At 32.9% G+C, this 22,928-nt stretch overlaps 1 protein-coding gene across 1 annotated transcript in view; it reads left to right on the top strand.

The window, feature by feature from the left end:
• LOC111696724 (uncharacterized) overlaps positions 1 to 22,406 on the top strand; it is a 26,667-nt gene extending 4,261 nt beyond the window's left edge. Inside the window, exons 2-12 of the mRNA XM_023466434.1 lie at positions 756 to 889; positions 1,266 to 1,384; positions 2,180 to 2,377; positions 7,479 to 7,644; positions 8,982 to 9,232; positions 9,596 to 9,631; positions 10,092 to 10,302; positions 10,762 to 10,823; positions 12,202 to 12,655; positions 18,004 to 18,226; positions 20,289 to 22,406. Coding sequence (XP_023322202.1) covers positions 756 to 889; positions 1,266 to 1,384; positions 2,180 to 2,377; positions 7,479 to 7,644; positions 8,982 to 9,232; positions 9,596 to 9,631; positions 10,092 to 10,302; positions 10,762 to 10,823; positions 12,202 to 12,655; positions 18,004 to 18,226; positions 20,289 to 20,378 — 1,944 coding nt within the window. The 3' untranslated portion in view covers positions 20,379 to 22,406. The remainder of the gene's footprint in view (positions 1 to 755; positions 890 to 1,265; positions 1,385 to 2,179; positions 2,378 to 7,478; positions 7,645 to 8,981; positions 9,233 to 9,595; positions 9,632 to 10,091; positions 10,303 to 10,761; positions 10,824 to 12,201; positions 12,656 to 18,003; positions 18,227 to 20,288) is intronic.
• The last annotated feature ends 522 nt before the right edge of the window (positions 22,407 to 22,928 follow it).

Here is a 22,928-nt window from a genome sequence, read left to right as displayed (position 1 = left end):
GTGTGAATACGCTTAGTATCGTTCGATTTAAAGTTTGTATCTTTTGTATATAAATATATTGTAAGAAAAACCGACTCGTGGAATATTTGAGAAACTCAGTGCATTGCGTTATTGATTTTTATTCATATACTATAATATATACATATATATCTACATAATGATTACTTATCTACATATATACAATATACATTACATATATATGCATTACATGTGTATTGTGTAGATACATCGGGGATAAAGGTATAACAAATTTAAATCCGCTGAAAAAAACTAAAAGCACTGAAAAAAGGAAAAAAGAAAATTTTATTTATGACGAAAATTATAAGAACGCGGATAAAATAGGACAGGAATATCCTTACATTTTCTGCTGATAATATGTTTCATTTATATTATGCTGTGTTTGACAATATTACAGATAATCTAAAGTAGAAGCATATTGTTATTGTCCAGTAATGTGTGCACTAAGATCCACCCACTTCAGTCTTTATACAAGTATTTCTTTTATTCAAAAATAATATTGATACTGGGTGTCACAAAAAAATGGAAAATAAGTGTCACAAAAATCAATGGGAAGTAATCTCTGATATTTTTTATCTATTTACTAAAACACAAACATAATTTTTATAAAATAAAATTGATATTTTTAATTTATAATTATGGAAATTTGATTCTACCAAAAAAAAGTCCCAAATTGCTTTTTCTTCCATTTTATAAAAAAATTTTATTTAATCCATCACTAATATTTAATTGCTTAGGCGAGCTATCTTCTGTTTACATTCTACGTGAATGAATGTAGCAACGGTAAGGCTGGACAGGGAGTGTTTGCTATTCATCCTGATCTTAAACCCCTTTTCTGTGAGATGCTTCCGGAAAATCTACCTTACAATAGGAATAATAATATCCATATTAATAATAATAATAATATCCATAATAATAATGATAATAATATCCATAATAATAATGATGATAATATCCATAATAATAATGATGATAATATCCATAACATTGATGACAATTCCCATATCACCAATAAAATCCATAACATTGATGATAATTCTTATATCACCAATAAAATCCATAATATCTATAACAGTAATAATATCCATAACATTGTTTATATCCATCCCAACAATAATAATATAATGATGAGTTGTATAATTATAACATCCATAACAATTATAATAATATGCATGTTTTGTATCTGTCATTGAAACCACTTTGTAGGTTTGTAAAGTTTATGAAAATCATGATATTATATGAACTAGTTGTCCGAACCCGAGCCATATAGTAGAATATCTTCACTGTCTTGAGGAGAAGGAAACTAGGGAGACTAGACGAGGTTTAGCAACGGAGCAGAGAACAAATCATATTCAATCTTCAGTAGGTCAGTTCATCGTTGCTTTTTTATCTGCAGGGTTAGCCACAGTAGAGGAGACGTCAGAGACGACTGTACGGAATTTAAACCATCTGTTTAATTAGATTAATGATTCCTGCCCGCAACTATAAACTTTTTTCTCTCTTTGCCAAAATATTAAATAAGCCATTTTAAAACCACAGTTAAGGCAGAAGACCTAATCTAAACTTGGGATCGTCATATTTGAGCAGTTTCAAGTCGTCTTTACAGTCTCATCCTTTNCATCTTCTCCAGCTAGTTTATCCCCTTCATCTTCTCCAGCTAGTTTATCCCCTTCATCTTCTCCAGCTAGTTTATCCCCTTCATCTTCTCCAGCTAGTTTATCCCCTCCATCTTCTCCAGCTAGTTTATCCCCTCCAGCTCCTCCAACTAGTTATCCCCTTCATCTTCTCCAGCTAGTTTATCCCTTTCATCTTCTCCAACTAGTTTATCCACTCCATCTCTTCCAGCTAGTTTATCCCCTCGAACTCCTAAAGATTTTCTATCTCCTTCAGCTCCTCCAGCTAGTACATCCCCTCCAGCTCTTCCTTAACTTTTCCAACTCGTTCTTCTCCTCCAGCTCCTTCGGCTCCTCCAACTCTTTTCTAACTCTTCCAGCTCTTCCAGCTTTTCCAGCTCTTCCAGTTTTTCCAGTTCTGCCAGCTCTTCCATCTCCTTCAGCTCCTCCAGCTCCTCCAATCCCAAACAGGTTCTCCAGATCCTTATAGTTCCCTCTCCCTCCCCTTCCTCCCTTTCGCCAATAAAACCTGTAAAATACTATCCTAGGTTGGAGAGGATACAGTTCTGATCCCTGGTCTCCTAGTCACCAGGAGATACTGGCTAAATCCTTGTCATCCTTCTCCTCTCATCCATCCTACCTTCATCCATCATCCATCCTGGGAACAAACTATCTTCCTTCTTCATCCATCATACCAACATCCTTCGCATTCGATGAATTCAGTTTAACAGGAAAACTACCTCAAGGTAAGTTTTTTAAATGTTTTATCCAAAACCTGAGTTTATTACAGGGATTGTTGAAGTAATTTAAAGACACATTTCACAACGGGTTATTAAGAGTAAATAAGGAAGAGATAAATTCTGTCTATTTAATTTATTGTCTTTGCTGCATAAAACCCCAAGTCACTTTAGATAGATTCAGGATTCTAAAAAATGCGTACTTTTTAGTTAGAATGATGTTATATTTTATAAAGACACCCTGTAAAAATTCTTTATTGCTAGTTACAAAGAATCTTTGTAATAACATTAATAGATTTGGCAAGGGAACTGTAATGGTCAGGATTTAATTATTTGTAAAAGTTTTCGAGGATATTTTTTATTATATTTGGTCATCTTTTTTATATAATGTTTTAACTGACTAATCATGATAATTGTGAGATAAAGAATTTGAGTCTTTGCCACAAACTTAAATTTGTAAATCCCTATATATTTTTAACCTGATGGTGTAAACCTTTGACGTTTCAAACCCAAGTTATTTGTTTAGTTCATAGCTTGAGATATCTATAAGGTCTACGACATTGGGTTGCAAAGATACCAGGATTAGAAAATTAGAGTTTTTGGCAAAGAGTCAATTTGGTCTTATTTTTACCTCAAAAATGTTAATTATGATTTTATAATTTGCAATAGTTTTTTTTTAATAGTTTATTTGCAAATTCACAATTCCTTTATCCCATTGTATGCTAATATATTTTTATTGTATCATTGTACGATGTTGGGTTGTTTTATGTTATTGTTTATTATTTTAGTTTAAACTAACTTTTAACTTTTATTTCTTCTGCTGAATCTAAACCAGCCATCTTGCATCCTGTAGGTAGGGGAGGAGGGGAGATAAAAACTTTAGTAAAACTCTTATCATATTAGGTTTTATATACTTGCTTATTTTGCTTATGCTTTTCGTTTTTAGATTTGCAAAACCAAATATGTGGTAGTTTTTTTTGTGGGGGGGGGGCGGTGAAAATACACTAAGTTTTTTTTTATAAAGTAATAGTTTGTGTACCCAGCGCTGTCCCATCGTTTACCCGCACTTGAACAATGATACCGGGAAACTGATTTTTTCCTATTTAAGAAAACCCAATCAACTAAGAATCTTAAAACCAAACTCAGAACATTCTCTTGGGTCTCTCGAGATGCCCAATCAAAATTTGAGGCAAATCGGTCCAGAGGTTCCTGAGTTATGATCGGACAAACACACAAACAGACACCCAAACAGAGATGACAACTTTATATAATCTATATATAAAGTTGTCATAATAGACGTAATAAAGGTTTATGCACGCCAGAGGTTAATTGATTAATCACCAGATCTCTAATTTTTTAATCTCTACATTTTTACAACCTGAGATTGTTAACCTTTGATATTTAAAATTTTGATTTTTTGATCTTACAGAATTCATAGTTAGAAATATCAAATGTCCATGACATTGGGATGCAAAGAATCAGAAAATCAGAGTTGGTAATTTTCTTATCCCTATATCTTGCAACATTACATAGATGTTTCCTGTCCCAAAATAATAAAAAAAATATCGGTTATCGAGTTGAGGTGTGTGCGTAGCTAATAAGTAGATGTGAACATTTTTAAAATTGAATCCTAATAAGTTACAAACTTGGTCTCATATATTCAGCAAAATGTTCATTTATTAAATATATTCCTTTAAAAAATTGAATATCACTGCCGACTGTTTAGTGCATCTGCGCTTACAGAAATATATTCCAGGAATATCTCACAAAAGTGTGTGTTTGGGATAAGACTGTATACTTTACTTTTCTTCTAGAAGCTGACAACTGTGTGAGTTTGTGCGATCGCAAATGCGCACTGTTTACACCATTAATATATTTTTTACAAAGTCGTTTTTAAATCAGTGCATTTGCGCGTATTTAATTTAAATCTAGTTACATTCATGAATATCTTCCGAAACTGTGTGTTTGGAATAAAACTTATACTTTATATTCCTTTAGAAGCTAAACAATTTGTGAATTTTTGCCATTGAAAAATAAATCTGGACATGATTTTTTTAACGTAGAATCTGCACAGAGAGAGAAATATAGAGTTTTTAATTTAAGATCGTATACTCCAATTTTCTTTTAGAAGCTGAAAACTGTGTAAATTGTGCATGCGCAAACGCGCACTGTTTTCAACGATTGAAAACTAAATCCAGACATAATTTTTTGAACGCATTTATCTGTTGAAAGTATTTTGTCTAACAATACGCTGCAACTTGCATTTACAGATATTTCCATTTTGGTAAAGGAATTGGGTCTTAGGAACAAAATCAAATATTTAAACCTCAATATCTTTAGAACCCGATGTTTTAAACCTTTGATATTTCAAACTCAGATTTTTTGATCTAACAGAATTCTTAGTTTGAAATACCTAAGGTCTACAACATTTGGTTCCAAAGATATAGTGATTAGAAAATCAGAGTTTGTGACAAAGACTCAATTCCTTTGTTTTTCAGAAAATCAAATTATTTCTGAAAATTTTCCAAGAAATATTTAGATTTAAGAGTTTTTTCTTCAAATTCCAATATTATTATTTCAATTTCTTAAATAAATAAATATTACGTAGTTTTTTTGTAGAGCACAGCGATTTTAAGATCATTTGAAATGATAATAGAAATAGCAATTAAACTGACTGTCGTTGTAATTTCAAAGTACCCTCCTTTTAAAGAGGGCTATGCTCGATTCACAACGGTACCTTTTAACTTTTATCTGATCTATTGTTTTAATAATCAATTAAAGTTTTAATGGGTCACTTGAAGTTACGTCACAAAAAAATAGATTTGCGTTAAAGTAAACCGTGTGAAATAAAAATGTTAAAAATCAATAACTGAAGAGAAATAGTCTTCATATTTTTCCATCTTAAACATGAGAAGAATAAGAATTATATCCTGGGTTGAAATATTACCTATTAAAGAACTGCATTTTGCACAGCTCCAATTGTTCCCAAACATTAAATAAATCGAGTTCTGAGCCGGGTTCAAGGAGGGGGGAAGGGAAAGTCCATATTCCAACCTAAAAACATTTATTAAAATGGAGATGATAATTTATAAATAGAAAGAGTTTACCCTGGTAAGCCGCTAGTTTAAATACTTTCGTTGAACTATTAACTAAACTAGCTTTATTTTTCTCTCTGTTAATTAATTCTGAAAGTGGCTGTAAACAAGATTTTAAGTGATCCTCCATGCAAAGATGGCAATGCCCGATTCACAACGGTACTCTTAAAAGATTTGTCTAATCAAGAAAGAATTAGATAACTATATTTATAATCTTGAAAAGTGATTCTTTTCGATCGTCGTTTCTCTTCAAAAATGACTTGCGCAGTTCTACTGCAGTAAAACATACATATATTTTCAGAATTAAACACTTTTAAGCCTAGAAAAACGACACTATTTTCCATATTAGTTCCAAGTAAAGGTTTCAAGTTTTTCGTTGTGAATCACGCATGGCCATCTTTGCATGGAAGGATACTTATAATTAAGCTTACAGTCCCTTTAATCATTAATAACCCAGCAAGGTAATATTATTACACTATCAAGTTTGGTATAGAGGAATTATATGTTTCATGACAACTCAAATTTATTTTTAATCTAACATTGTAATATGCAGAAATAAAGATCTATAGGTATTTAAAGTGTCCCCGTAAAAATATTATCAAAGTAGCGCAGAAAAAAGTTTCTGCGTCATATATTTAAAATAGAATTTTTTATTTGCCTCAAATTTTGATTGGGGAACTCGGTAGAACCACAGGAATGTTCTTTGCTCGGTTTAAAAGTATTAAAAAAGTTGGTTGACTTCTATAATAAAAACTTAGTTAGTGTATAGCATTATATTCAACTCTCTGAACCTAGAACTTTTAACCAGGCCCGTGGTCTGGCTTTTTTTGTGCTCTTAAAGGGAGTGTTCGCGAAAAATGAAAGGGGGTATAGGCTTACGGCGAAAACTAATCGCTTTTGATCGCTACTAATCTTACTTCTATCTGTTGCGTCTATAAGGAGAAAATTGTTAAAAGCCTTATAACCCCCTTTTTCGCGAACACTCTCTTTTAAACTACAATTTTTCAATTTATCAAATAAAACTATGAAATTGTCTAATTCTCAACAAAATCATTCATATCTCTGGTAATTAGAAAGTACAAAAGAATGCAGACCACATTTTGGAAATGCCAGGACAACGGTTTTATGGGATTATTATATTATTGTAACTAATGCTAACATTAGGTGTCAAATAATGCCGCAAACTCTTTCTTAGGTCAAAGGCGACTTTTATAGGGAGTGACCGGCAATGTATGGTAGTTGAACTAAGAATGAAGGACTGTGGTTTGTGGAGAAATTTTTAGGATTCTTTTGAGACTTAAAAAACGTTTTAATGATGATAATTACTGAGTTTGAGCGCAAAATCGATGTTAAAAATCATTCATTTTGGTAGTTAAGTTTTGAGAATCGATCTTTTAAGAATTATTAAATAACGAAGGCGAAAGATGTATCAAAAATTCTGCAGTAAACTTGTTAGATGTTTAGGAACACATTTCTCGATAGAAATTTGTCAATAAATCAATGTTAGAATCAATTATTTTTTTTCATTATTTATTGAATTTCTTATTCTTTACGACTTTGTTTGCAGATTTCTACAAATTCTTCAAATGTCGTTTTTTCAATAAAAATTCCAGAAAATCTACAGAAAATGTTTGTGATCAATGAGAAAATACAGAATTTAACAATTGAATAAGAGTTAATTTTTATTTTCTAAACTTGTTCCTAAAAAATTAATTAGTTTACTGTAGAATTTGGTTACATTTTTTGTCGTCGTTATTAAATAATTTTTTTTTTAAACCGATTTTCAAAACGTAACCACCCAAATGGATGATTTTGAAAGTCGATTTTACTCATTAATTTTACATCATTAAAACGTTTTATATGTCTCAAATTAATCCTTTAAAAAAGATTTCTTCACAATACTACATTCTCAGTTCAACTGCCGGTCACTCCGTTTAAGTCTTTAAGCAATTATAAACGATTTTGGTTCATTTAGAATAGCACTGTATATAAACTAAAAACAAACTCTTATCTAGGGTTTTTACGGAACGGAGATCTAGGAGTAGGAAGAGGAGGAGTAGGAGGAGGAGATAGAGGAGAAGAGGTACCATCTCCGGCTCCAGGTGGATCTCCTCGTAACCCCTCATCACCTCAGAGAAAACTATCGATCATTCCTGAAGTTCCTGGACTTTCAGACTCAAGGTAGAAATTATTATAACTGTACAGGGGAACCCATAAAACTATGGAATAGTCAGACGACATATTAGTAGTTTTATGTCTATTTGGTGTTGTTGAAAGGTAGCTTTATAATTAACTGAAGTGTAGTGCTCCATCTACATTGGACTATAAGAAATCATAACTTCTTGAGTCTAACAGTCTTCTTCCTATTCCACAGTTTTATGGGTCTCACTTCACGTGTCCAGATTAATTAGATCGTTAATCTAGAAGGTGTCCCTTCACTAAACATAACAGTGTGTGCCAAAAAAGTTTCAAGAGGTCCATCATATTACAACAAGCGATCAGTCAATCTAATCATTTATTTCAAGGTTCATAAGGTTGAGGATTCAGATGTAATCGCTATTTTGCATACGTCATTTCATATCAATGTTCTTCTTCTTTGTCACAAAAATCTGAATTTTTTTGCAACCCAATGTGGTAGACATTTAATATTTCAAACTATGATTTCTGTTGGATCAAATAATATAAGTTTGATATATTCTGTCTCATCATTCATAAGGTTGAGGATTCAGATTGCAGTCAGTATTGATTGCAGGACAAATAGCGGCTTAAAAGGCAACATATAAAAACCAAAATTGTTACTAGAAAAGTTCTGAGATATGAGTATTAAATGTTTAAATCCTTGCAGGTGTCATCAGCAAATCAAGTTAAATATTTCTTTTATTGGCTCAATCAGACTTTGTTTGATTTTCTAACGAGCTGAAATGTTTATCCCAGGAGTTCAGAGTTTCTATTCTTCTGATGGAAAGTATAGAGCCTACAGTAAAATTATATGTCATTTAACTGAAATAAAAACAATAGAACAATTGCCAACACAAAAAAATCTTTAATTTTAAAACCTAAAAATAGCCTTTTTCTCCAAGTTGAATAAAAATGATGATTAAATCGAATAAAAAGTTCCATTATATTAGTTTTGATAAACGATTCTGCAATATATCTAATATTTTTATTTTTATTATAAGAAATGTTAATCATATTTATTACAATGGTCTTACAATAATAAAGAAATGAATGGAGTGCACAATGTTTTCCTTATTTGACTTTTCACTATGAATACAGGGTCAACCATAAAGAATTAGACTTAAAGGAACATTTGAGCCTATACCCCCTTTCATTTTTCCTTTACAGTCCCTTTAAAATGAAAATTAACAATATCTTTCCCGTTATAGAACAGATAAATGTTTAAATGATACTTTATTGGAAATCGGGCATATCACTCTTAAAATGAGGGTTCACATGAAAAGAAGTATAAAGTACCTTAATGCCGACCTAAAAATCTGTGAACCTATTTTAATCCTCAGGTTCTCCTCTCGTCCTCCTAGTTTGGCAGAATTAGCGGCTGGGTTGGGACCAAATGGAATGGAGATTGTTGTGACCAGTGCTCGGGACTCCTTGAGAAACCTGAACCTGGACCCGGAGCTGGGGACCTCCTCCTACCCCCAGTCTATGATGCAGACCGGATACTCCAGCTCCAGGACCGCCTACCCAACCCAGTACACCTTCACGGACTCCATGGACTCGATGAAGATGCCAAACTTGAGCAGTTTCCCAGGCAGATACGGGAATGTTCTCATTTCATTGAATCCTAATTTCTAAGATTTCAAAATTCAAAATTAATGTTTTCATGTCTGGAAGAAATCATTATTATCGGATTACAACCGCATTTTGTGTTTTATTGGAGACGCAGTTTTTCCATCCATTAAATAAAAAAGTTTTAAAAAGCTGTAAACGCATTAAAATGAAAGGCACAGGGTCTTCAATGAAAATCAAAAGGTTTCCAATGAAAGGAGGAGGATCTCAGATGAAACCTGGAAACACCCTCCGATGCTAAGAAAATATTCCGATAAGAATGATCTTCTAGATTTCTAGTTCCTGTTCAAAGAATCAACCCTTAATAAAATGAGAATATTGTCAGGTTTTAATCATGACAGGGTTCAACAACATAGTATAGGCAATAGTCTTCAATATTCTTCACGTTTAAATAATCTCCCAATCAACATTGAAAAAATTTTAAGTGGTTATTTTTTTTCTATTTCTTTTTCAACAGATTTAAAAAAAAATTATTCTTTCGAAATACTTTCAATTTATGCATGCTTATTTCTATTATTATTTCTCTTTCAATACTTTCTTTTGTATGTTTTTTTATTGTTTTTTATTCCTTATTTTGTTTACGTAATTTCACGTGACTCTCCCTGTATACTTTTAATTATTAAACATCAGTTTACAGACGAAGCTTTTAACATTTACAAATGCTTCATGGCTAATATATAATTAACCTTGATTAGTCAATGATTTAAAGTGTATCGTTGTGAATCGGACATGCCAGTCGAAAAATTAAGGGCCACTTGAAGTCTACAATCTCTTTAATCTTTTTTTGTTTGTTCTTTAAATATATTGAAAACTATTTGTAGATTCCTCTGTAGTTACTGAGGGTCATTATGATGCTTCTTTTGAAACCGAGGACCAACCTAACGATCTTTCCGCGGACATTAGACAAAATGAACAAAAAGGACAAAACGGACAAAATGGAAAAAATGGAAAAAATGAACAAAATGGACAAAATATAGGGACAACATCTAGTGGAATATCCACCGAGAAGGGAAAGCCAGATTTAAATACAAGGTAAATAATAAAATAAAAATGATTTGTTGTTTTTATCTCAACCAAAATTGTATATTTAAAATTTCATATTTCAAACTATGAATTTTATTTGTTCAATATGTCTAAGTTTGAAGATTTACGCTATCAGGTTGGAACGATATAGGGATTAGAAAATTAGAGTTTGTGGCAAACTCTAATTTAACTAAAAAATGGCCGAAATTTAAAATATAAAAGTTTCTTGTAGCTTTCTAATTAAAACTGATACGAACTTTCTAGTTTTTTAAATTAAAAGTTTTCATTGAACCCTGATTTTAAGTTTGGTTGAATATAATACATGTAATAATATAATAATCGGCTGTGTTTAAGAATATACTAATAAGAGATTCCTCTATAAAAAACACCCTCTGTGCTTAAGAATATGCTAATAAGAGACTCCTCTATACAATACATCCACTGTATTCATGAATATACTAATTTTAGTAAATGTGGAGAGTTATCAGCTCCATCTTCCGGTTCTCAGACAACATTTACATCAGGAGTAGGTAGGAGATACAGGGATACAGGGATACAGTGATATAGGGGTACAAGGATACAGGGATACTGGGATACAGGGATACAGGGATACAGGGATACAGGGATACATGGATACAGAGATATAGGTACACAGGGATATAGGGATACAGGGATACAGAGATACAGTGATATAGGGGTACAAGGATACAGGGATACAGGGATACAGTGATATAGGGATACATGGATACAGAGATATAGGGATACAGAGATATAGGGATACAGGGATACAGAGATACAGTGATATAGGGGTACAAGGATACAGGGATACAGGGATACAGTGATATAGGGATACACGGATACAGTGATATAGGGATATAGGGATACAGGGATACAGGGATACAGGGATACAGGGATACAGAGATATAGGGATACAAGGATACAGGGATACAGAGATATAGGGACACAGGGATACAGTGATATAGGGATACAGGGATACAGGGATACAGGGATATAGGGATACAGGGATACAGGGATACAGTGATATAGGGATACAAGGATACAGGGATACAGGGATACAGGGAAACAATGATATAGGGATACAGGGATACATGGATACAGGGATACATGGATGCATAGATACAGGGATACAATGATACAGGGATACAGGGGTACAGGGATATAGGAATACAGTGATACAGGGATACAGGGATATAGGGATATAAGGAAGCAGGGATACAGGGGGAATGCAGGGATACAGGGGGATACAAGGATATAGAGATCCAATGATACAGGATGCTAGATACAAACTATATACAGAGATGAAAGATAATGTAAAACAGGGATAATAGTTAACATATAATCAAATAAAGTTACAACAATGTAAAAATATTATTATTCTGTTTTATAATGGTCCATATTGCTGACTGTTACAATAAACTTGATTATATGTGAATATGAATAAACTAATACCTTTTCTTTTCGATGTAATATGTAATATTTGGATTTTGGACCTGTTTTCATTCTTTTATTAGTTCTATTTTACGCGTGTTTTGGAAATAATCATGTGCTCTCAAGCATGTTTTTCTTTTTGAAAATTGATTATCTTTAATCATGGGTTCACTTTAAAGTTGCGTATGATAGATGAAGTTATCAGAATTTAACACTTTTCATTCAAGGTAGAAAAAACGACGTTAATTTCAATATATTGCTGATTTTATATAGGTTTATAAAGGGTACTATTGTTAATAGGTCAAATTACGTTGATATTTCCTTAAAATGTTTTATTTATTTTAAAGAGACATCGCCCCCCCCCTTTCTTCAGCTACTTGATGTATTTGATACATCTTCAGGGTTCAATAATCTCCAGTTTGATAAATATGTATTGGTCTAATTCAAATATTGGTTTAGGACCCACCCACACATCATCAAACCTCCAGGATTCAAGACAACCTGCTCAATCAACACAACCCGGTCATTCAACACAACACGGTCAACCTAACCCAGCCATTCATTCTAATCCAACGGGCCAGCAAACACAAGAGGGTTATCTAGAACATCTCTTTCATCCCAACCAACCCGGTCATCCAAACCAAATTGGTCAATCCACCAATCCCGGTCTCCAATCCGGCCATCGCATCCAACAAGCCCGACCCAGTCAGCCATTTCAACTCGGTCATTCTGCCCAGCCCAGTGATCCTACCCAGCCCGGTCATCCTATCCAACCCGGTCATCCTACCCAGCCCGGTGAGTCTCAAAATACTGGAGGTACCCTGCTCCAACCTTGTACTACCACTGTAAGCTCAAATAGAAATCTGCCTCTACCGATCACAAGTGCACTCAAAACTGTACCAGATATAGTCAGGTAAATTTGTTGCAGTCAAAAGATCTCCAAAAAAAGTGTACCTTAGTTTCAAAAGATCCGTGTATCTTAGTTTCCAACAGATACATATCATATTTTAAAAAAAGTTTTTGTTTCTAAGTATTCAAAAGATCTTTGTATTTAAGTTCCAAAAGATCCTCAATTGTACCTTACTTTCTGAAAGATCCTTTGTTCTTAGTTTTCAAAAGATCCTTGTATCATAGTTTCCAAAAGATCCTTGTATCTTAGTTTCCAAAAGATCCTTGTATCATAGTTTCCAAAAGATCCTTGTATCTTAGTTTCCAAAAGATCCTTTAATTTCTTAAAATCTATCTATCTTAGTTTCTAAAAAATACTTCAAATTTAGTTGATGAAGTTTATTGCATATTAGTTCCTACAGATCCTTGTGTCCTGTATCACATTAAGCCCATGTGATTAATCTTAATGATGTATATTTGTAAAGGAGTATTTGTCCTGAAACCAATTAACTTGTCTGGATGAGTTGGTTGGCAAGGATTGCATAGTCTGGTTAATATTAGTCCCAAATACTGCTGCAGGAATGTTCACCAGAGAATTAGAAAATAACACAAACCAAGAATTTATAAAATAGAAGTTTTTCTCCGAACTCTTTTAAATCTGTTTAATCATTTACAGGAATGATTAAAACCGTAAAAACAAGAAGTTTCTGCAATTTAAACAGGAAACTAATTCTTAAAGATACTACGAGTGAAGAATCCTTTGAAAACTTTTTTTAAAAGAGATGTTTTTTGTCCCCAGGACATGATCGGGTTGTTACTAGGTTTTCCAATTGCAATTCCGTTGCCCGTAACTGTTATCGAATTGCGCGGAATTTTTAGGAGTTTGCAGGGCTAAAATCAACTTGCGTTGGAAACCCTAGTAGTTACAATCGAATCTCGGAATTTTCTAATGCGAAAGTTTGGTGTTGTATGGGTTTATATTGATCTGCCAGAGGTTGTAATCTGACAGCACATTCATCCATCCACGCATATTTAATACTGAGAAGAGGGCTGACAAGATTCCAGCTGCTTCTTAGGCCTGAGAATAATAGAGTGCAGGAATTCTTCTGATATAGTGGAATGAGGCCCGGGTGCCACACAGATAGGAAACATCACACTTTTTGCTCCAAATCATTTGTAAGCCCGGATGGATACCCCCAGGTACCTATAGCTGGCAACCATAGACTCTCCCTGCTTGTCAATCTTTCCTCTCTTCATCATCATTCACTTGGATCAATCCATTTCAAGCTTCTTTTTGTTGAGTAGAAAGATGCACCCTTTCGCTGCGAGAGATGTTGACAGCCGCGCCTCTGTCCTCCTACATTCAGATGTTGACTTCAGATGATTTTGAAACCACAGATTTGTGTGGAGTGCGAGAATCAAACCCGTGAACACCAGTCTGGATACCAATCCTGTTACTGCCTGTGGACAAGTGATCTAACGAGAACTGGTGTTACACACTAGCCACCCCACCCCAAGAGTTTTGGAAACATAAGAGTGAAGGATCTTTTGGAAACATAAGAGTGAAGGATCTTTTGGAAACTTTGATACAAGGGTCTGTCGGAAATTAAAATACAAGAATATATTGGAAACTAAGATACAAGAATATATTGGCAACTATATGATACAAGAATTTATTGGAAACTAAAATACAAGGGCCATTTTAAAACTAAGATACAAGAACCCTTAGGAAACTAAAATACAAGGATCTATTGGAAACTAAGATACGAAAATATGCAAGAAACTAAGATACAAGAATCTTTTTTTCAAATATCAGTCCTTGAATGCAAGAAAAATGTATTCTATATATATAATATTCTACCAAAACTGTGATTAGTGGTAGCATATCAACTCTGATATTGAGTAAATATTTATACTTGATATTCAATACAAAGCAGTTCCAAGTATCCTGCTAAACCCTCTAATATGTATATGTAATATATAAATATATTTATAATATACGTTTATCACCCTCATCTATTCATAAACACCTCAATAAACCTCCAACAGTGTGGGATATAAGTTTTGAAGAAAAAGAAAAAGGTTTCTTAAAACCAAGGACGGAAAAATCGGACCCAACCCCCTCACACCCTTCATTTATTTTCTCAATATTTTCTCAGAAGATTCATAACATTGCAAATATTGCATTTCTCTGCGAATTCTACAGATTGTTTTTGCATACTGTTGTGAGCACATCTATAGCAGGAGTTTGCATCCGACTATGCAAGAACGTTTTTGTATATTTCACAAAGAATGGTTTGCCTTTATATCTCATCATAAAGATATATATAGGTCTATGCATGCATATGTCAGGAGGAGAGTTTAAACATTTAAAAAAGGGCGATAAAAAGTGTAATTTGCGAATAAATTCCACTTGGCTTGAATTAAAGACGGATGAATTAATTAAAGATGAATGCTTGAATTGAAGATGGCTGCTTAAATTAAAGATGGCTTCTTAAATCAAAGACGAATGCATTAATTCAAGATGGATGCATGAATTAAAAATTGCTGCTTGAATTAAGGATGGATTCTTAAATTAACGACGGATGCATTAATTAAAGATGGAAGCCTGAATTAAAGATGGATGCATGAATTAAAGATGGCTGCTTGAATTAAGGATGGATTTTTAAATTAAAGACGGATGCATGAATTAAAGATGGAATCCTGAATTAAATATGGATGCATGAATTAAAGATGGAAGGATGAATTAAAGATGGAAGGATGAATTACAGATGGCTGCTTGAATTAAGGATGGATTCTTAAATTAAAGACGAATGCATGGGTTTAAAATTGATGCATGAATGGATGCTTCAACTAAAGATGGATGCTTAAATTAAAGATGGATTCTTGAATTAACGATGGATGCATGAATTAAAGATGGATGCTTGAACTAAAGAAGGATGCTTAAATTTAAGAATGATCCGTGAATTAAAGATGGATGCATGAACTAAAAATGGCTGCTCTTATAAACCCCTTATAAAAATAGCGGTATATTATCAACGATGTTGGCTCTATAAACGTTGTTGGCTCTATGAAAGATGGCAGCTGTGTATGAAATATGGCATTTCTGTGAAAGATTGTGGCTCTGCGGACAAATGTGTTTTCTAATTTACGGGATTGAACCAAATGATGATAGCAGCACTATTCCATTACCTTCCCTCGGCACACAAACATTTCATACATCTCTGTATTCTTCCAATCTCTTAATTTCTTCCGCCTACTAGTCTTTCTTTAAGATATATCTTGGCAAAAGGGACTGTAGATGTAATTTCAAATAACCTTTCATTTATGAAGTGACATGTCTGATTTACAACGGTCCTTTTATCTCGTTCTGATCAAAAATTTCCTTATATTTCCGAGTTTTAACTGAAGAAATACTCAAAATTGTGAATAACTTTGCATGCAAGCTGTTTAATATTAAAAAAATATTATTATCCATTTTCTCGGAATCACAGAAAATTTTCATTCAATTTTTTGACGTCATATTTTTGGAACTCTGGGAATTTTGGTTCGGGAACCATGTGACGCCATTAGTACGGAGTTGACACTGCACACTTTTAGTGTACACTGTTCCCCGGCATTAAATTTTTCAATTAAAAAACTTGGGATGGATCCGTCACCGATGATCAGAATTGGTATCGTTGCGAAACAAAAATACCATTCTGTAAATGTGTGTCAGTTGAAATTACGACCACTGTCCCTTCGAGTATTTGTCATCTTCTTGTTCTAAAGATGGTTGCTTTTAGTACACAGTTCCATCAAGCTTCAGATCTTTCTATTAATATAATCTACAGTGATAAAACAAACGTATTTTGCTCGCTCCAGCAATCAACATCACAAAACAAAACAAAAAAACATTTCGTTCAGCGCTAAACAAAATTATTGCTAATGCATGTAATGGATGGCAACCCTATGGAATGATTGCCGTCTTCTTTCTAACTTTTTATTAAAGGGATTTAAAGCGCAATTTCAAACGACTTTCCATTTAAAGAGGAGAATCCACGATTCACACCATGGACTGATGAAATGTTTTAATTGCTAAGAACTTAGTTTGCAGGCTGTTATATATTTGAGAAATATTAATAGCTACGTTCTTAAAGTGCGTTGAGGTTACTCTGTACACAGCGTACTCGCCGCGTTTTAGAGGACTTCTAACGCGTTTCGATATATTTAAACAGAGAGATCTTCCTACTCGATGAAGGGTAAAGGTTTCAAGGGTACATTAGTCAATCGAACATTTGCATTGAGTGTCACCTGTAATTTCGTGTATAGTCCCTTCTATACAGTGATAACCAGAAAACACTGGAATAGGAAGTCGACTTTTAAACTCAAGTTATGATTTTTAATAGCGCACTGAACATGAGACTCAGCAATTGTACAATATAAACAAACCCATTTTACTTAATAAGTAATTTAATAACTTTCAAGTAAAGCTAATTGCTTTAAACAACATCAAATGCATTTCAGAAGTGCATTTGATGTCGTATTCCTGTTCTACAGTTTTCTGTAAATGTCACTAGAAATGTTGGCAAGGATTTTTAATTTGTTTTCTGACATATATCTTTAAACAATTCTCAATGACCATGGTAAATAAATCTGTTAAAAAGAACATCCTTTCATAGAATTAAAATTAAAAGACGACACTCATTCCACTGTTTTCTGGTTACCACTGTACAGATTGATGAAAGGGTTTGTAAGATTCTAATATTATCAATGTAGATATTTGTCACACAAAATCAGACCTATTCTATAGCAGTTCCGGAATAGAAAGTACATCAACCAATCAAGGTCCAGTAAAACAAACAATAATTTTGATATAAATACAATGAGAAAAACAAGATCATTTAAAAAAACCTGACCACGCGATAATGTAGATTGCTATAGATTGCATGATTGTATGTAAATTGTATATTATATATTGTGTGTGGTATATTGTACATTATATATTTTATTTTATATATTTATATTGTTTATTGTATATTATATATTGTATATTGTAGACTGTGGATTGTAGATTGTAGATTGTAGATTGTAGACTGTAGACTGTAGACTGTAGACTGTAGATTGTAGATTGTAGACTGTAGACTGTAGATTGTAGATTGTAGACTGTAGACTGTAGATTGTAGATTGTAGTTTGTAGATTGTAGATTGTAGATTGTAGATTGTATATTGTAGATTGTAGATTGTAGACTGTAGACTGTAGATTGTAGATTGTAGATTGTAGACTGTAGACTGTAGATTGTAGATTGTAGATTGTAGATTGTAGATTGTAGATTGTAAATTGTAAATTGTAGACTGTAGACTGTAGATTGTTGAGTGATTTTAATATTTCAGTTCGAATGGACCTATGAGTGCTGAGAATGATCTGTTCACCACCGACAACAACGGGGTGGGTCCATCTAGCTCCGCCTTTCTTCATCGTTCTGGCGAACCTCGACCTGCCTATCTCCCAGGGGCGGGTAAACCTAGCCACGCCTTTCAACCTGGTGCAGGGCATATGAAAAACAGTCTACCAACCAATTTTAGAAATAAAATTGGTGAACACCAAGTACAGCAGGTAAGTTTGGAACTTTTGAACCCTTGGACTCAAACGAATTCAACTAGAGTGGGATCCATAAAACCGTGGAATATAAACATAGCTGAAATTTAAGGAACCTTATGTGCATATCAGGTTGACATAAAGCAAACCCTTGGAATAGTAGTTTAGAAATAAAATAAAATGGTTCTGTTTGCCCAATTAATGTTCATTAAAATCATACTTACAGTCGTTTTCCGTTTCCCTAGTTTTATGAGCCCCACTGTAATAGATTAAGACGTCGTGTCATAAGGCCCATCCCAATTAAGCTAATGCATCATTTTTAAAGTTCAATCGCGTTTTCGTCAATAATTCAACAATTTTAAAACTTGCGAGTTTTCCTTCTTTAGTTTTTCATTTAAAACACATCGACCCACAACAAAAAGAATTATAAAGAGAAAAAGCAAAAAAATATTTTTAATTTTTCAAATGGTGATCGATTGTCACAGATTACTGAAACAAGGATCGAACTGTGAAATCCGCGAGTATCCCGACCGCCCCCTCTGTTTTTTACATAAAAATAAAAAAGTTGCGGCCTGAATTTTTTCGAATGCACATTTCCTTTCTACTTAAGAACTCATGGCCTTTGTTTTATTCCTTAACCCAGATATATTGTCCTGAATCCTTCAGGATCTTGTTTTCTTATCATCTCGTCATATGCAGCAAACATTTTATTCTTTACAGAGTAATTTATTTAGTAAAAACTACTCAGTATTAGAAAGGAAAATAAATCAGTGTAATTAATAATTGATTACGCTGAAAGGATTAACATACAATCTCAATGTTTAATACGGAAAAATATTGGTTTTTTAAAATATTTTTCTTCCGATTTTTGTAATACTTGGCTTGAGGCCCTTTTTTATTGTAAAAAGTGTAGCTGTTAAATCTATCTTTTTCTTCATCGATACATTTTAGTAAATTTGGCAGATTTTTCAGTTTTTTTTATGGGGAATTTTGAAAGTTTTTAAAAATCTAAATTATTTTGAGACAAATATTTTAAATTTTGACTGGCCACAAATCTTCCCTGAGCCTTGAAAGTTGCCGCAAAAAAGGCTTGGTCAATATAGCCGTTTTGACGTTTATTGGATTCAAACATAAAAATCATATATCTTTAAATATGTTGAAGAACGCAGAATAAGATATCACAAAATATCACAGAATTAAATATTTAAAGAAAACTAATGATTGACAAAAAATATTGTCCAAGCTATCCAGAGGATAAAAGGGAAGCAAAGTGTACAGAAAGTAATTAAATAAATCACCGCTGGCTAAATACTAAAATATGCACTTTGTCTAATAGCTTTATAATTAGAAATGGTTTTATTTTATTAATGTGACTGTAAAGTGAAGTCGTTATTTCAAATGATCTTCTTTCTTTAGAGTGACTTGTTCTCATTTTAGAGTGACATGTCCTATTTTTAGAGGACCATGTCCGATTTTTAGAGTGACATGTCCCATTTACAACGGTGATCTTTAAACCTTATTCTGTGCAATTTGTCTGCGAATTCGAAATGGCAGTCTATAAAATAAGGATTACTTGGATTGAAGTTACGTTATTTTTGGACTTTAGAAAAGCCTTTAATGCGCTGAAAGTAAAAAACAAATTATAGTTTTAAAATTATTCTAAAAATATTTCCTTCATTTTCGTTATTCTTGTCAAAACTTTTCATGGTACACTTTACAGTGATTGTAAAGTTTAACCCAGAACATCGGAGGCATCTAAAGAATTTATAAAATGTCGTTTTCGATGGGTTTCATAATTTCATCCCAAACTCTCAGTGTAATTATAAAAATAAATAAATAGGCATGCAATATGCGGGAACAGTTTTAAAGACCTCCATATAAGTATTCAATTGGAAAACTAAATAATTCCATTATCAGTAGATTTAGAAAACAACATTTTCTAAATTCCTTCGATGTGTCCTATAAGTACTCAGTTAAACTGTATTAAACAAAATATTTAGCCCAAATATCGTTGTTGTATTAAAAAAGTTTCTGAGGACCACTGTTTATAAAATTTAAGATAAATTGAATTTGAATCTAGATGAGTGAGGAAGAGGAAGGGATGATGCTCTGGAAGAGAGTGCGGCATTGTGTCGTCTTCGGTGGAACCTTGGTTAAAACTAAGAAATAAAACCAAACCAAATATTTTCCCGTTCACTCACGCATAATACAATCAACAAAACTCAGCGACGAGAAGCAATTCCTTTTTCTTTTTTTAAATAATATAATTAAGGTAAAATGGAGAAATAATGCCATACAGTTAAACAGTTCCAGCAAAAACATTTTTTAAGATTTACAAACAGAAGTCTCAACTTCAATACTTCAATTATGAATTATGTGAAATGTGCATCAAGTTTTTTATTTATAGCTCCAGGGCCAAATTTAATGTTGTGTTTGAACGACTTATACGTAGTTGAATCTCTACCTTATGCGCCGATTCAGGTTAAAGAAAAGCAATTCAGCTAAGTCTACATAGTTCAACGACTTCTCACTTTTCATTAACTTTGGTACCTGATTTTTTCTTCCGTTTTTTTATTTAAACCTCAACATTTATCTAAATGGACGACACATTTTATGAAAATTATTTTCAACTCTTCATAAGAAACAATGGACTCATATCAATAAACAATAAATAGAAGAAAATATATTTATCAAACAGACAAAGTACTGATATATACATTATACATTATACACTGCAGTCAAATCTGAGATCTGAGACTAATAATGCTCTGCAGTAAACATAACATATAATACTCAACCCACAAAACAACCGACAGACACATACAGATGTTGTCTGATTTCATCAGATTTTTTTAACACCAAAAAATTAAATGTTTCTTGGCACTTTTGTTTTTAAATCCAATTATTGCTAGTTAAATTTCCAATAAAAATCTTATAAATGACAATACTATGTACACATTTCACATATAGACTCGTCCATAAATGTAAAATAGTATGTCTGTTTGATTGTTTATTTTGATGTCCTAGCATAGTTCATAAACCCCTGGACCGATTTGCCACAAATTTTTGGTAACTCGGTAGAACCAAGCTAGTACTTGGTAAAGCATTAAAAAAGATGTTTTAAGGATTTAAAATGGGGATTTTTGAAGAAGGACTTACACATAATCTAACAATAAGTTATACGAACCAAGATTTTTCCAGTCCCCCTTGAATACGCACTTACCGACACTAACTCCCCCTTTAATACGCACTTACCGACACTAACTCCCCCTTGAATTCGCACTTACCGACACTAACTCCCCCTTGAATACGCACTTACCGACACTAACTCCCCCTTTAATACGCACTTACCGACACTATCTCTCCCTTGAATACGCACTTACCGACACTAACTCCCCCTTTAATACGCACTTACCGACACTATCTCTCCCTTGAATACGCACTTACCGACACTAACTCTCCCTTGAATACGCACTTACCGACACTAACTCTCCCTTTAATACGCACTTATCGACACTAACTCCCCCTTTAATACGCACTTACCGACACAAACTCCCCCTTCAATACGCACTTACCGACACTAACTCCCCCTTTAATACGCACTTACCGACACTATCTCTCCCTTGAATACGCACTTACCGACACTAACTGTTTACAATTAACTCGGTGAAAACTAAAACCTCTAATCAGACGAGAAATGCTTTATAATTCAAAATTGTGAAGAATTTTGGAGCTATTATCTTCTTCTAATCAAATACTTGTTTTAAATCATCATAAAAAAAATATTTTTAGTGTAAAATATTTTTTTTTTTAATTCTACATCTTACTTTTTGGTGTGATACCAACTTTATTTTTAAATTAATCTTAACTTCAGCATGAATCTCACAATTTTAAATTTAAAGGGGAATATTATTCAAACTTTAAAAATAAAGAAAAAAGATAAAATGAAGAAAATAAAAATATTCTCATTGGTAGACTAATTTGAGGTAAACGGTTTTCCTCATTAAAGAACCTGTTTTTATCTCCAAAGAATACAAACATAAAAATGTTGGTCAAACTTTTTTCAGCAGTTTTCCCTGTTTCCTGTTGAACACTTTCTAACCCTTACATTTTGTTCACTACATTATGAATATTATGTCAGAAATTTAAAAAAAGGAATTGAGTCTTTGTAACAAACTCTGATTTTCTAATACCTATATTTTTTGCACCTGATGGTGTAAACCTTTAATATTTTAAACTTGATTTTTTCATCTAACATAATTCATAGTATGAAATATCAAAGGTCTACGGCATTGGATTACAAAGATATAGAGATTAGAAAATCATAGTTTGTGACAAAGACTCAATTCTTTTAAGAAAAAAGTGTTAGAGTTCTTCACCAGTGTAACGCCATGATCATGAACAGGCGAGTTTTAAAATTAAAACTAAGAAGAAATTATGAGTCGTTGCCAAAATATAAATATTTGCTAATTCCTATATAATTGCAACCTGATAATGCAAACCTTTGATATTTCAAACTCATATTATTTGATCTGTCTGAATTCATAGTTTGAATTTTAAAAGGTTGCAAAGAAATAGGGATTAGAAAATTTGAGTTTGTGGCAAAATTTGAGTTAAAAAGGCTCTTTATTCTAGTCGTATAAAACAAATATACAGTTAGAACCAGAAAACAGTCAAATATATGTCTTCTTTGTTCTTCATTTTACTCTCAAAACATTGA

This window comes from Eurytemora carolleeae, unplaced genomic scaffold (genome assembly GCF_000591075.1).
Source record: "Eurytemora carolleeae unplaced genomic scaffold, Eaff_2.0 scaffold55, whole genome shotgun sequence".
NCBI classification, from domain to species: domain Eukaryota; kingdom Metazoa; phylum Arthropoda; class Copepoda; order Calanoida; family Temoridae; genus Eurytemora; species Eurytemora carolleeae.
Note: the sequence above shows the minus strand (reverse complement) of the source record. Positions and strands in the feature narration are given on the sequence as shown.